This window comes from Botrytis byssoidea (assembly GCF_014898295.1).
Source record: "Botrytis byssoidea strain MUCL 94 chromosome Unknown BBYS_008, whole genome shotgun sequence".
In the NCBI taxonomy this organism is placed as follows: domain Eukaryota; kingdom Fungi; phylum Ascomycota; class Leotiomycetes; order Helotiales; family Sclerotiniaceae; genus Botrytis; species Botrytis byssoidea.
Genome location: NW_024065849.1, coordinates 1,083,314 through 1,094,406, shown reverse-complemented (window position 1 = coordinate 1,094,406; position 11,093 = coordinate 1,083,314). Strand labels below are relative to the sequence as shown.

General features: G+C 40.0%; 2 protein-coding genes across 2 annotated transcripts; both read right to left on the bottom strand.

Annotated features, from left to right (window-relative positions):
* Positions 1 to 3,370: 3,370 nt before the first annotated feature.
* On the bottom strand, positions 3,371 to 5,113 carry EAE97_004946 (uncharacterized protein). Its single transcript, XM_038875458.1, has 2 exons — positions 3,674 to 5,113; positions 3,371 to 3,609 (listed from the first exon to the last, which is right to left on the bottom strand). The coding sequence occupies exons 1-2, from the start codon at positions 4,665 to 4,667 to the stop codon at positions 3,536 to 3,538; spliced, it is 1,068 nt and encodes a 355-aa protein (XP_038733815.1). The 5' UTR covers positions 4,668 to 5,113; the 3' UTR covers positions 3,371 to 3,535.
* A 3,172-nt stretch (positions 5,114 to 8,285) lies between these two features.
* Positions 8,286 to 9,861, bottom strand: EAE97_004945 (uncharacterized protein; the record flags this gene model as incomplete). Its single annotated transcript, XM_038875457.1, has 8 exons — positions 8,286 to 8,748; positions 8,803 to 8,833; positions 8,881 to 8,948; positions 9,003 to 9,142; positions 9,192 to 9,412; positions 9,474 to 9,603; positions 9,649 to 9,779; positions 9,831 to 9,861. The coding sequence occupies 8 exons, from the start codon at positions 9,859 to 9,861 to the stop codon at positions 8,286 to 8,288; spliced, it is 1,215 nt and encodes a 404-aa protein (XP_038733814.1).
* Between the last annotated feature and the right edge of the window lie 1,232 nt (positions 9,862 to 11,093).

Sequence of the window (11,093 nt, the reverse complement as noted above, 5' to 3'; positions counted from 1 at the left end):
CCCCGAAGTTGAATCAGTCTGTATATCCATCCAGAATTCCAACACTTTCTGGAACTCCACGAGTACAACAAATGTTTGCCATCCAGTGTCGACAAGAGATACAGACTTCTCATCATGTGTATTGTACACCATGTGTATCACGTACACAAGAATCGCGATATTCTCACCGCCGATCCATGTTCATATCATAAACCTCGGGATGTACATGTTCGATTTCCCTCTTTCTCGGGATGTGATAGTATGTATAATGTAGGATTGACTTGCAGGACTTTTGATTCTCTTGGCGGATCGGCCCGGGAATAGATCTGGAAGACCCTGTTTGCTTTAAAAAGAGCATGTTACATCTCACGTGACGAACTTAATCTCCACTTCTCGTTAGAACGATCTTGGAGATCTGTGTGAATCAACGTTGAAGCTTTTCATGCATCAATGACATATAGTTGTGTTAAGCGCCGCGTATTTTTGATCTATCAATGTTAATCTTTATGCTTTATTGGAACCGCATAATGTCAAAGGTAACTGGATTAACGAAACGACTTTCTATTCTAGCTTCATCCACGTCAGTTATGTATACATGCATATGTGTGTGGATCAGAAACATGGATTACTGCAGTCATGAGTAAGTAAGCCTTCTTCACAGGCAAGTTAGCATTAGACCTGCACATAAACCCTATCAGAGTCCTAAGTCGATGGGAATGGTCACAACCAGGATTCAGGTATCAAATCTGACAAGTCTGCGGGGTTGATTCATGCTTACAACAGATGTAAGGATCACAAATGAACATCTCTCTAGTTTAAATACTCACTTGCTGTTACTTTCTTACCCATTTAATACTTACTCCACTGACATTTCCCGCCTTTGATCTACACACAGAACTATTTCGTCTGTGGCTGCCAAACTATAGGTATTTACTGTTTCTGTCGTCAATCGAGGTTTGCAAGTTCTAAGCATATCTTTACTATCTATAGAAGATTTCTTTTGCATTAGCTCTTGGAAATTTGTCCTGTCCATAGTCGATGAAGCATCATCGAAATGACACCACCTCAGAAGCGATCATCTATATTCCTTGCCTCGAATACTTCCATTACCAAACCCATATATGGAGCACACAAGTCTATACGATTGTAATGCCAGGCTTGAAACATGTCATCAGTCAGGTTTGGATGGGTGGTACATCATCAGATCGGACAAAGCTAATTTGGGCCTGGCCAGCTATGCCGTTCTATTCCGATTTCCTGAAGATCTCGGACGGCCACTAACTTACTCGTTCATTGAAACAAACATCTATAGATACTTGGATTATAGAGCGTAAAAATTGACTTGGTTAAAGTGCGAAAGCATACTGGCTTTTCTACACTTCATCAACGACGAATTCGCTTCCAGTCACACCTCCCGATACCACTAGAAGATGCATGAGCGAAGCCATCAGGTCTTTTATATCTTGATTATATCATCTACGAGGACTCAAACCTTCAAATAAACAAACGACCGCAAGTATGCACCTTTAAATCTGGAACTTTAGCTTGATTTATGAAAATTTTGTTCGCAAACGCCTGTTGAGATGTAGCTGCTCTGTCCCTTTCTTTGCTCTTACGTTTTTCTTTTCCATCCATGAGTAGTAAATGATTTAGCGATTCATTTTATACGCAACTTAACGCCTTTTCACTTCCTCCTTATGTATCATAATACAACACCATATACCCACCCATGGCTTAAGGCTTATAAGCTCGCTTAACACATCCATATATGTATTTCCATGATATCACATCCCCTCAATAGTACCTACTGCATTGACAAAAAGTTGGGATTTCCATCTCCGTCTGGATCTCTCAAAGCTTTTGAAGTAGAGATACTAACTTTTCACATTACGCTCCCATTCCATGTTAAATTGAGATCTCCCCCGATTTTCCACGATCCGCTCAACCGATCCCATCTATCGTCTAAAACCCTTCTCAAACACACCTCTAGAAAATGACTTTTTTCCACAGAAAGTATTTCTTTCAGTTTCATTGACACTACGCAAGAAGGCTATCGTTTGTTTGTTTGTTTGTACTGCGATTCATTTCACATTATTTTCTCCGTTTAATTTCACCTCCATCCTCAGTTTCGGCCAACCACCACGTTGTAAATATTCGAAAGCGTACCATTTGTCTGATCTCGGCAGTATCCCGTCGCGCGTTATGTTTCATACGGATTCTTTCTCGCTAGTAAGAAACTCGGCGGAGAGTACAATGTAAAATCTGTGAGCTGAGTAGACGCGGGTTATCTGGAGTTCTGTGTCTCGATTCAAAGGACTGAAGTACGGATGATAGAATTCCATATCATGCGTCTTGATGTAACGTCTAACTAGGTCTCTGGTATGGATTTCCCCAGCTCCGCTAATCCAATCTCTATACCATGATATTGAGAGTCATAGTATCTTCAAAGTAGCCACCAATCTGATCCAGTATCTTTTGGATTGTGCATTCGGCTACTTCCATCAATCGGCAATTATTGGTACACGTTTCGCTTCAGCATCACTTTCTCATCTGCTGTATACAAGAACCCCCCCAAGCAGCCTTTCTCTTCTCGGAAACCTTCCCCAGCTCATTTGCTGGTATATTAAATCATGATAATATCCATCCAAGGCTCAGAACCTCGGATCTCATGTAGCTACCTAGGTATATTACCGCGAAAGATTCTTCCCATCTAGTATTCTCAAGATGCAGATGCGTATTTTGCGTAGCTTCAAATACACATCTTACGATCTTGACCAAGGAATTTCCGCAGACCTATTTCACTCATGTGAATGAACTTCGAGAACGGACGTGTGGAAATGTTTGGTTGTTTAGAGAGAATCTTGATATTTTGCGTAAGCAACCATTTTTTCACGCATGCGCTTAGGACCTGAGAGATTGGGGAATAGAGTCCATATCCCGTCATGATCATCACTGCAGATAGAGATAGAGTAGTTGAGAATAGTGAGGAGATGTAAGGCGGCACTTTTGTCGACATCATATCACATTGCGTTCATGTTGTTGTCACTTATACGTGACACCCAGGTTTTGAAGGGCGCCGAAGGCCGAAGGAAAACTTCAGAAGTTTGGTAGGTTTTAATATGTAAATGGGTAGACATGGTGACTTTTGTAGTAAACTTTGAAATATATTGGTCTATTAGAAATAGATTGTGCCAGATATATAGTTCAAAGCGGAGGTGCTCTTCAATATATTGTTGTTGATATCCTGCTCAATCGCGTGTATCGTTTATATTCACGTTTATACCTATTGCCACCATCTATAGATCCCAGCCCCTAGGATCTGATAAACAAGTAGCGCTAAGAATATTTCCAAATTGCAGTGTAGAGCACCGAATATGCATAGGCACATGAATTTTTAGCTATTAAACATATCATTATTCTCTATATTTTCACCTGTAGACATATCTATCCATTCCATACCAGCATCAAACATACATTCATGCCATTCCATTTTCTGAAAATACTATTCCATATCTCCAGCACGCTCATCATCGCCATCACTCCCGGGCGTTAATTGCTAGAACCCAGTGGTGTCGATCTTGACGATACTTCCTGCTACGGTCACGGTTCCATTGATGGGTAATGCCAATCCTATTTACAATTAGTACCGTCAAGCTCGCAAATGAAAAAATTAAGGAGGGATAGGGGAACTCACCACCACTAGTAGTTAGGTACAAAATGTTAGCATCCTTGGCAGTTCTTCCAAAATGACCCGAAGTAACACCAGCTAGAGTAGTCGAAATGTTGCTTCCAGCGACCAAAGTAGCTTGAGTAGCTCCGACAGGAATATAACTCAACTCATCCATTTGGTTTTGCGCAACCCAGATGGTTCCGTCGCTCTTAAAAATAAAATCGTCTGCTTTGGGAACATTGCTTACGACAACGGAGCTAGTGCCAATTGGGGTTCCGTCGCTTGCAATCTTGATTTTGTTAAGAGTACCCACAGCGGTGTTGGTCCAGTAGAGATAAGATTTGGAGATCTTGATGCCGTTGACCCCGAGATTGGTGGAGGAGCCCGCGGGGACCTTCATCTTGGGATCGTTGACGATGATGGAGTAGGCGCCGGTGGTGACGCAGACTTTGTAGACCCAGCCGTTGTAGATGTCTCCTACGAGAACATTTTCATCGTCCAATACGGTCATTCCGTCGAGGAAATCGGCACCGGGAATATCGACGATTTTTGTCACGGTGGCGGGAGAAGTAATGGTTCCGTTTCTTTGAGCAAAGGTGTTCATGTTGATTTTCCAGACGGAGTTTACGCCGCTGGTCTTGACGAAGGAGTCGTCGACCTGGGCGGAAGTGATGACGTAGAAGACATCTTTTGTGGTTTCGGAGATACCGAGGGCGCCTTTGTAGGTAGTGGCGTTGAAGGTGGTGACTGTGATGGGCTCAAATGCGTTTGTGGGAGAGACGAGGAGGACCTCGGGAGTATCGAGACGGGAGACGAGAAGGTTACCGTTGGATCTGATGGCGAGGTTCTCGCACCATGAAGGGAAGCCAAAGGTCTTCACAACACTGACTGTTAGGGGGAGGGATGGGGTAAGTCTGGAGATGGCTACTGAGCTGGGGCTTGCGATGGGAGTGCACGTGCTCAGGGAAGGGAAAAGGGTAAGGGCTGCGAGAGCCGTGCTCATTACTGAAGCCTTCATCCTGGCGAGAAACGGTACTTAGAGCGAACGGGTAGAGTGGCAAATGAGATGAGTAGATGAAAAGAGATGAGATGAGAAAACAAAGTCAAAAAACGAGATGAAGAAGATACTGAGATAAGAAGCACTATCAACAAGGGAAGAAAGTAGACGGAAGTATATAGGCTCAATAACTTCCAGCTTTTGAGTTCTCCAACGCTTGAACCACGGATATTAAACTACTACATTTAGAATACCAACCAAAAGCGGGACTATTGAATGTACACATCAGACCATCCAAATGGGAATGGGTATTGAATGAAATCGATTCTTCGGTCCCGATCAACTCTACATACGATTTAAGAATATGAGCAAGGCAAGAAAGCAACGCAAAAGCAGATGGATTGAATGAAGGAAAGGATACCAAAATTCCAAAGATTCCATGTATTTTTCGACGTCTGGTTTCAATCTCCGGGATACCCGGAGCTTGCTGATAAACTAGGGTATATGGGGGAGGTCGGTTGGTTTCCGTCTGCAAGGACTAAGGGGTTGTTGGGTGGAGTGCTCTGGGTTCCTTGGGGCCTTCGCCTATCTGGTATCAATTCTGTTGCGCTAGAGTGGGAGAATTACCTACAGAGTAGATACATGCACAGAGGCAATCTTTTAGATACCTTAGAATTCAATTCAAGGGTTCATCGGTTGAGAGAAATAATATATACAGTCCGAGTAATGATAACAACTATGTATTAGCAGTGCCGTCGGTACAACACAGTACAGCCAGCAATTCAACAATATACCAAAATCGCTTCATACTCGTACACACAAGTAAGCACATCAAACAATCACAGATTCGCAACCCCCATTCCGAGCCCATCCCGACCGATTCCACATCCACATCCACATCCACATCCATACACACCCATCCACAAGTCATAAGCTCATCTAACGGGCCCTCCTCTACGGAACGCACCCCATTCTGGCACCGCGAATGCTTGTGCGAGAGAAATTAAGCTTCCACGATAGAGTAACGTAGTTTAACACCGAGTGGCCCATATCACTAAATGGCCCACTTCAAATACATACAAAATTCGTCTGTGTGTAACCGTGCACTTTCTTTATTTATCAATAGAATTTTTTGAAAATTGAATATATAAAATTTAATTATAAAAGTGTTATAAAAATCTAATCTTTTTTCGAAAATTCGAATTAATATAAGAATTATTATTAAAATAGATTTTTTGTAACGAAAATCGTGACATTTTCAATTTTTTATTAAATATAATAGAAATATTTATAAAAAAAATAGATTTCTAAAAAATTGAATTTTTATTATTATTTTACATTCTTTTGTTTTGCAAAAATAATGATTAGTTATTAAAATAGGAATATTCAAAAATGACCTATTTTGGTCTATTTTGAAGTGGGCCATTCGGTGATATGGGCCACTCGGTGTTAAACTACGTTATAGAAAAAGCTTATTCATTTTCAAGGCTCAGCCATGTTTCATTAGAAATCATACTTTACCCGCTATTCTCGCTATGTCATGTAGATAGCGCTGTTTCCAGCCTGCTAACTAACCACAAAATACAGAATGTCTAGGTACCTAGGTACATACAATATGTACCTCCCTGGGACGGAAACATAGGACACCGAATCATTCGAGGGAAATCATACAAAGTTATATGTTGAAGGTATCTCATTTATCCTTCATATCTATCGATAACGTAATTTATCAGCATATAGGCCATATCAGCATATGGGCCATTTGAAAACACACCAAAATCAATCCTTTTTCAATATTCTTATTTTAATAATTAATTATTATTTCGAAAAAAAAAAGAATAAAAGATAATAATAGAAAATAAGCTTTTTATAAATCTAATATTTATATAAAAATTTCTATTATTTTATAAAGAAAATGGAAATTGTTATGATTTTCATTACAAAAATATTATTTCTATAATAATTATTATAATAATTTCATTTTCCAATAAATATTTCAAATTTTTTAATATTTGTATAATTAAATTTTCAAATTTTCAAATCTTATAAAATTATATTATTAAATAAAGAAAGTATATGGTTATATATAGATAAATTTTGTATGCAAAAAGGGATAGCCCATATAATGATATGACCCACATGCTAATAAACTACGTTATGCCTTTCCGTTTAAATCCATTCAAATGTAGAAATGATGCTATACACAACATATTATTTAAACAAAACCTATCAACCTATCAACCAAAATCCAAAATCCATAATAACACTGTTCCAATATAATACCAAACATCGAAAAACACTCTACACTCAAATTTTCCAATATCCCAATTTTTCCGTCTCACGAGTCACCAAAGACTTTCCCCCGGGGGCCTCTGTTACGAAAACCCAAGCCTGCCCCCAAAACACTCTTATAATTTCTCTCCCTCATCCAAAGCCCAGTCCAGCCCATCCACAACCATTGGCTTCCTTGTCCTGACAACATGGTCGAAACCAATACAACTACAAACACAAATTGAAATACTCTACAGAGTCCTCCATACGTTACATACAATAAAATGAAATAAAATACAATACAACACTAATCTAATCGTATACATACATATACCTATAACGTAGTTTATCAGCATGTGAGCCATATCATTCATTCTATGAGCCACCCCTTTTTGCATACAAAATTCGTCTGTGCATAATCATGCACTTTCTTTATTTAATAATATAATTTTATAAAATTTGAAAATTTGAAAATTTAATTATATAAATATTAAAAAAAATTGAAATATTTATTAAAAAATAGAATTATTATAATAAAAATTATAATAATTTCTATTTTCTTTAAAAAATAATAGGAATTTTTATATAAATATTAAATTTAAATAAAGCTTATTTTTTATTATTATTTTTCATTCTTTTTTTCTTCAAAATAATAATTAATGATTAAAAATAAGAATATTGAAAAAGGTTTAATTTTGGTGTATTTTCAAGTGGCCCACATGCTGATATGGCCCATATGCTGATTGTCGGGACAGGGATCATGTGACCGCACTAGCGCTTGCGCTAGTACCTCGGCACTTTAGTATAGACGTATCGTAGCTCTAGCTTTTAGAACCTCAAGCAATATTACAACAGTGTGAACCATAGTACTATATTGTCTTCACCATCCCCATGGTGATATCAACACTGATAAATTACGCTATACATATATACACAAGAAATAAGACATGGGGTACATATACATTTTCCCTTGCTTCCCTTCCCTTCCTTTTTGAGTATTTCCATTCTTATTTTCCAACAATTTTTTCTCTCTCTTTCATGTTACTTGGTGACTTGGTTATTTGTAGGGATAGATGGATGGATATCTTGTGAAAGCGGGTGGAGGATGGAAATTTACAATTTACAGCAAGTAAGCATAAAGAATCACGCATCAACGCGCCCCTCACTGTTGCGTATCCAAACTCGAGATACGATAGGAAGATGAATGTGAGATTATAAAAGCTGATCTTGAGGGTATGTACAAGGGAGATGATGTGCTCGAGTATATACATATCCATATCCATTCCGGTTCATCCAAGATTTCATTCCCGTTCCAATACCTAATTATGACCTAATAAAACGTAACCCAAAATTTACGCTGGATAGTTATCACGCCATAGAAACATTGCTCAGAATACTCATACTCCATTTACTCGCTCTTTTCGGCATGGTGAATGTATGATTTCTCCTTCTCTCCCTCTCCGACTCTCCCTTCTCGATATCCTCGTCCCCTGTCTCCTCAACCCTGACACTATAGCTAACTTCTTTTTTCACCACCCACGGTTCCAAAACCCTTTCCTTCTCTCCTTGTATCGGTAAAATATGATCTTCGCTTCCCTTATCATCTATCGGCATCCCATCTTTTGAATCCTTCAGCCCCAAATCATCATCGCTTATCTCACTAAACACATGATTATTCTGGATTGATTTCCTCTTATTACTATAGCCTGACATCTCGAATGTAGGAGCCGTAGAGCCATTGCGGGTGGTGAAATCGCCGGACCTAAGACGTACAAAGAGTGGACGGAGGAGTGGAACCGAAGAAGCGATCACGACGAGATTGGATTCGACTCTATTTTCGGAGGGTCAGGAAAGAGTCATTTCGGAAGTGAGGGAGAAAACTTACTGTACCCAAATGAAGAATGGGACTGTATTATCTGGTATTGTTAGCAGGTTGTTAGTTAATGATTAATATGGTACTTACAGGTATAATCTCCTCGGTCGGCAAGTACGCCAATATACACAATCTTCATGATAACTCCCACAAAGGCGCTGCAAGAAGTTGAAATTAGGAAATGTGGCAAGAGGGCTAGGTGTAGAACTCACAGTAAACTTAGGTTGAGCAAAAATACCAAGCCAAATTTCGTACGACGATTCATTTGTGAACTCCACAACATTGTTGCCGGTAGACAAGTCAAAAAGAGATCCGTGAGGCCGTTCCAACCCGTATGTGCGTAGCCAATATACTAACGTGCCATTAGAAATTATTCGAATGATAATGGTGTCTAGACTCACGGTTTGATAAGACTCAGGCCAGCATGAAGACACAATCGATGTGCCCCACAAAGCTTGAATGTCATTACATTGAACGTACAATGTGACGACAACAATACAATTTGGAATGAATTGCACCCAAAATAGTGTCCATAGAGCTGCGTGCTTCAATTTAGAAGTTCCAAATAGCTGTAGCATGAGGATAATGAAGGACATCCGACCAAAAGTTGAGCCCATGACGCCTAACGCACAAAAACGTTAGAGACATATCTTATATAGAAACTCTTAGCAAAGGGAACTTACCAAAAGATTGCCCAATTGCGTTATATTTCATTGCCTCAATCCTATCAAATGGATCGAGATATGCGTAATGTCGTCCCCAGCCATAGTGATATTGGACTGTGATCAAAGCTGCCATGGAAGAAATGGTACACTTCATCATTAGTTATGATCCGTGGCTATGTGGTAGAGAACATACCATTGATACAACGACCAAGGCATCACTGAGTCCTAGTTGACGGGTGATGAATCTTTGTGTCATGCACCTTGCGATAACAATAGTGATTGAGACAGCATTGAGAGCCCAGATCACAGCCAGACCTTTTCCGCCTATGAACAAAATCAGCGACAGCGAGCCATTGAAGATTTGAAGTAGCTCACCGATGTTAATATCAGGCCCCACAGCCGTCATGTTGGAACGTCGATTTTTACTTACTCAAAGTATATCTCGATCGACATCCGAAAGAGCGGGGTCTAAGCAGGTAAAAGTAAAGTTTGGGAAACCATATCGCTGCGGACGGTTTGCCGGGGCTCATAAAGATCCATCAATCATAGAAGCCATCAATAAAGACCGGATGAACCGTTTTTTCCCTATCCGTTCGTGCCTTGCAGTTTCTGCTTGGGTAGCGACGCAATGTGATCGCGTTTTGAACAAGCCGTTCTCATTCGTGAATACAGCCCTAAAAAAGACTACAGGGAGATACGAAGCCTCAACTGATTAACCTTAACCACCAAAAACAGAAAGAGTAACCGCGTAGGTTCGTGTTTCGGTTTATATCGATCCATATTAAAACAAGGGACATGAAGTTTCGTCTCAATGGAAAGTACCGTGCGTGCAAGTGGATAAATCCACATGCGGAAAGAAAACCGTGCGAACAAACCTCTAATCCGAGTTGTAATCTTGACCCACATCACAATCTGACATACAGGCCCAGGGGTCTCAAAATCTAGCTGCCCTACAAAGGAATCGTTCTCCGGATGCTCAAATCGTTCCTGTCTTCGAAACACGGTTAAATACTTTCCTCACAAATAATTGATCCCCACAAGCACTTTGCAACACAAGATTATCGAATAACTAACTCTAGAATATAATCATCCGCATGCAACTCTAAAGCTTACGACAGCTTGCATCTGGTGCGGTAGGTTAAGAGATTGATATGAATTTCTGAAGACAATGGGCTCGGCAACCGTTGGTTTGGTTTTAGGCGATACCAGTTGGTACTGTACCTGCATCTGACTGTGTTACCGTATGAAACCTCCAGTCTTCTGGGGGATAAAGTCCTGACGAATGATATCCGCTAAGTATAACCGAGAAAGCACCTGGCGCTTTCCTTCTCCATGCACCAAATTGGCCAATATCGTTTAGTGTTAATAAATGGGTATGAGGATCCAGAGTCTTTCAACTCAAATCACGATAAGCAAGCTTGAGAAGAGTGGACGACAATATGAGAAGAGTAATCGGCTTCAACCGAATACTGGCTCCGTGGGACCACTTACTCAAAGTGGCCACCCTGGTTAGTCTTCCGATAGAATCAAGTTCGCATAAGTGATCTCTGAATGTACTTAGAAGCTCTTTACTCCATATAACATAGACATTATAGAGGAATATAAGCGGATCCCTTGCTATAGCAAATGTATTGTCTG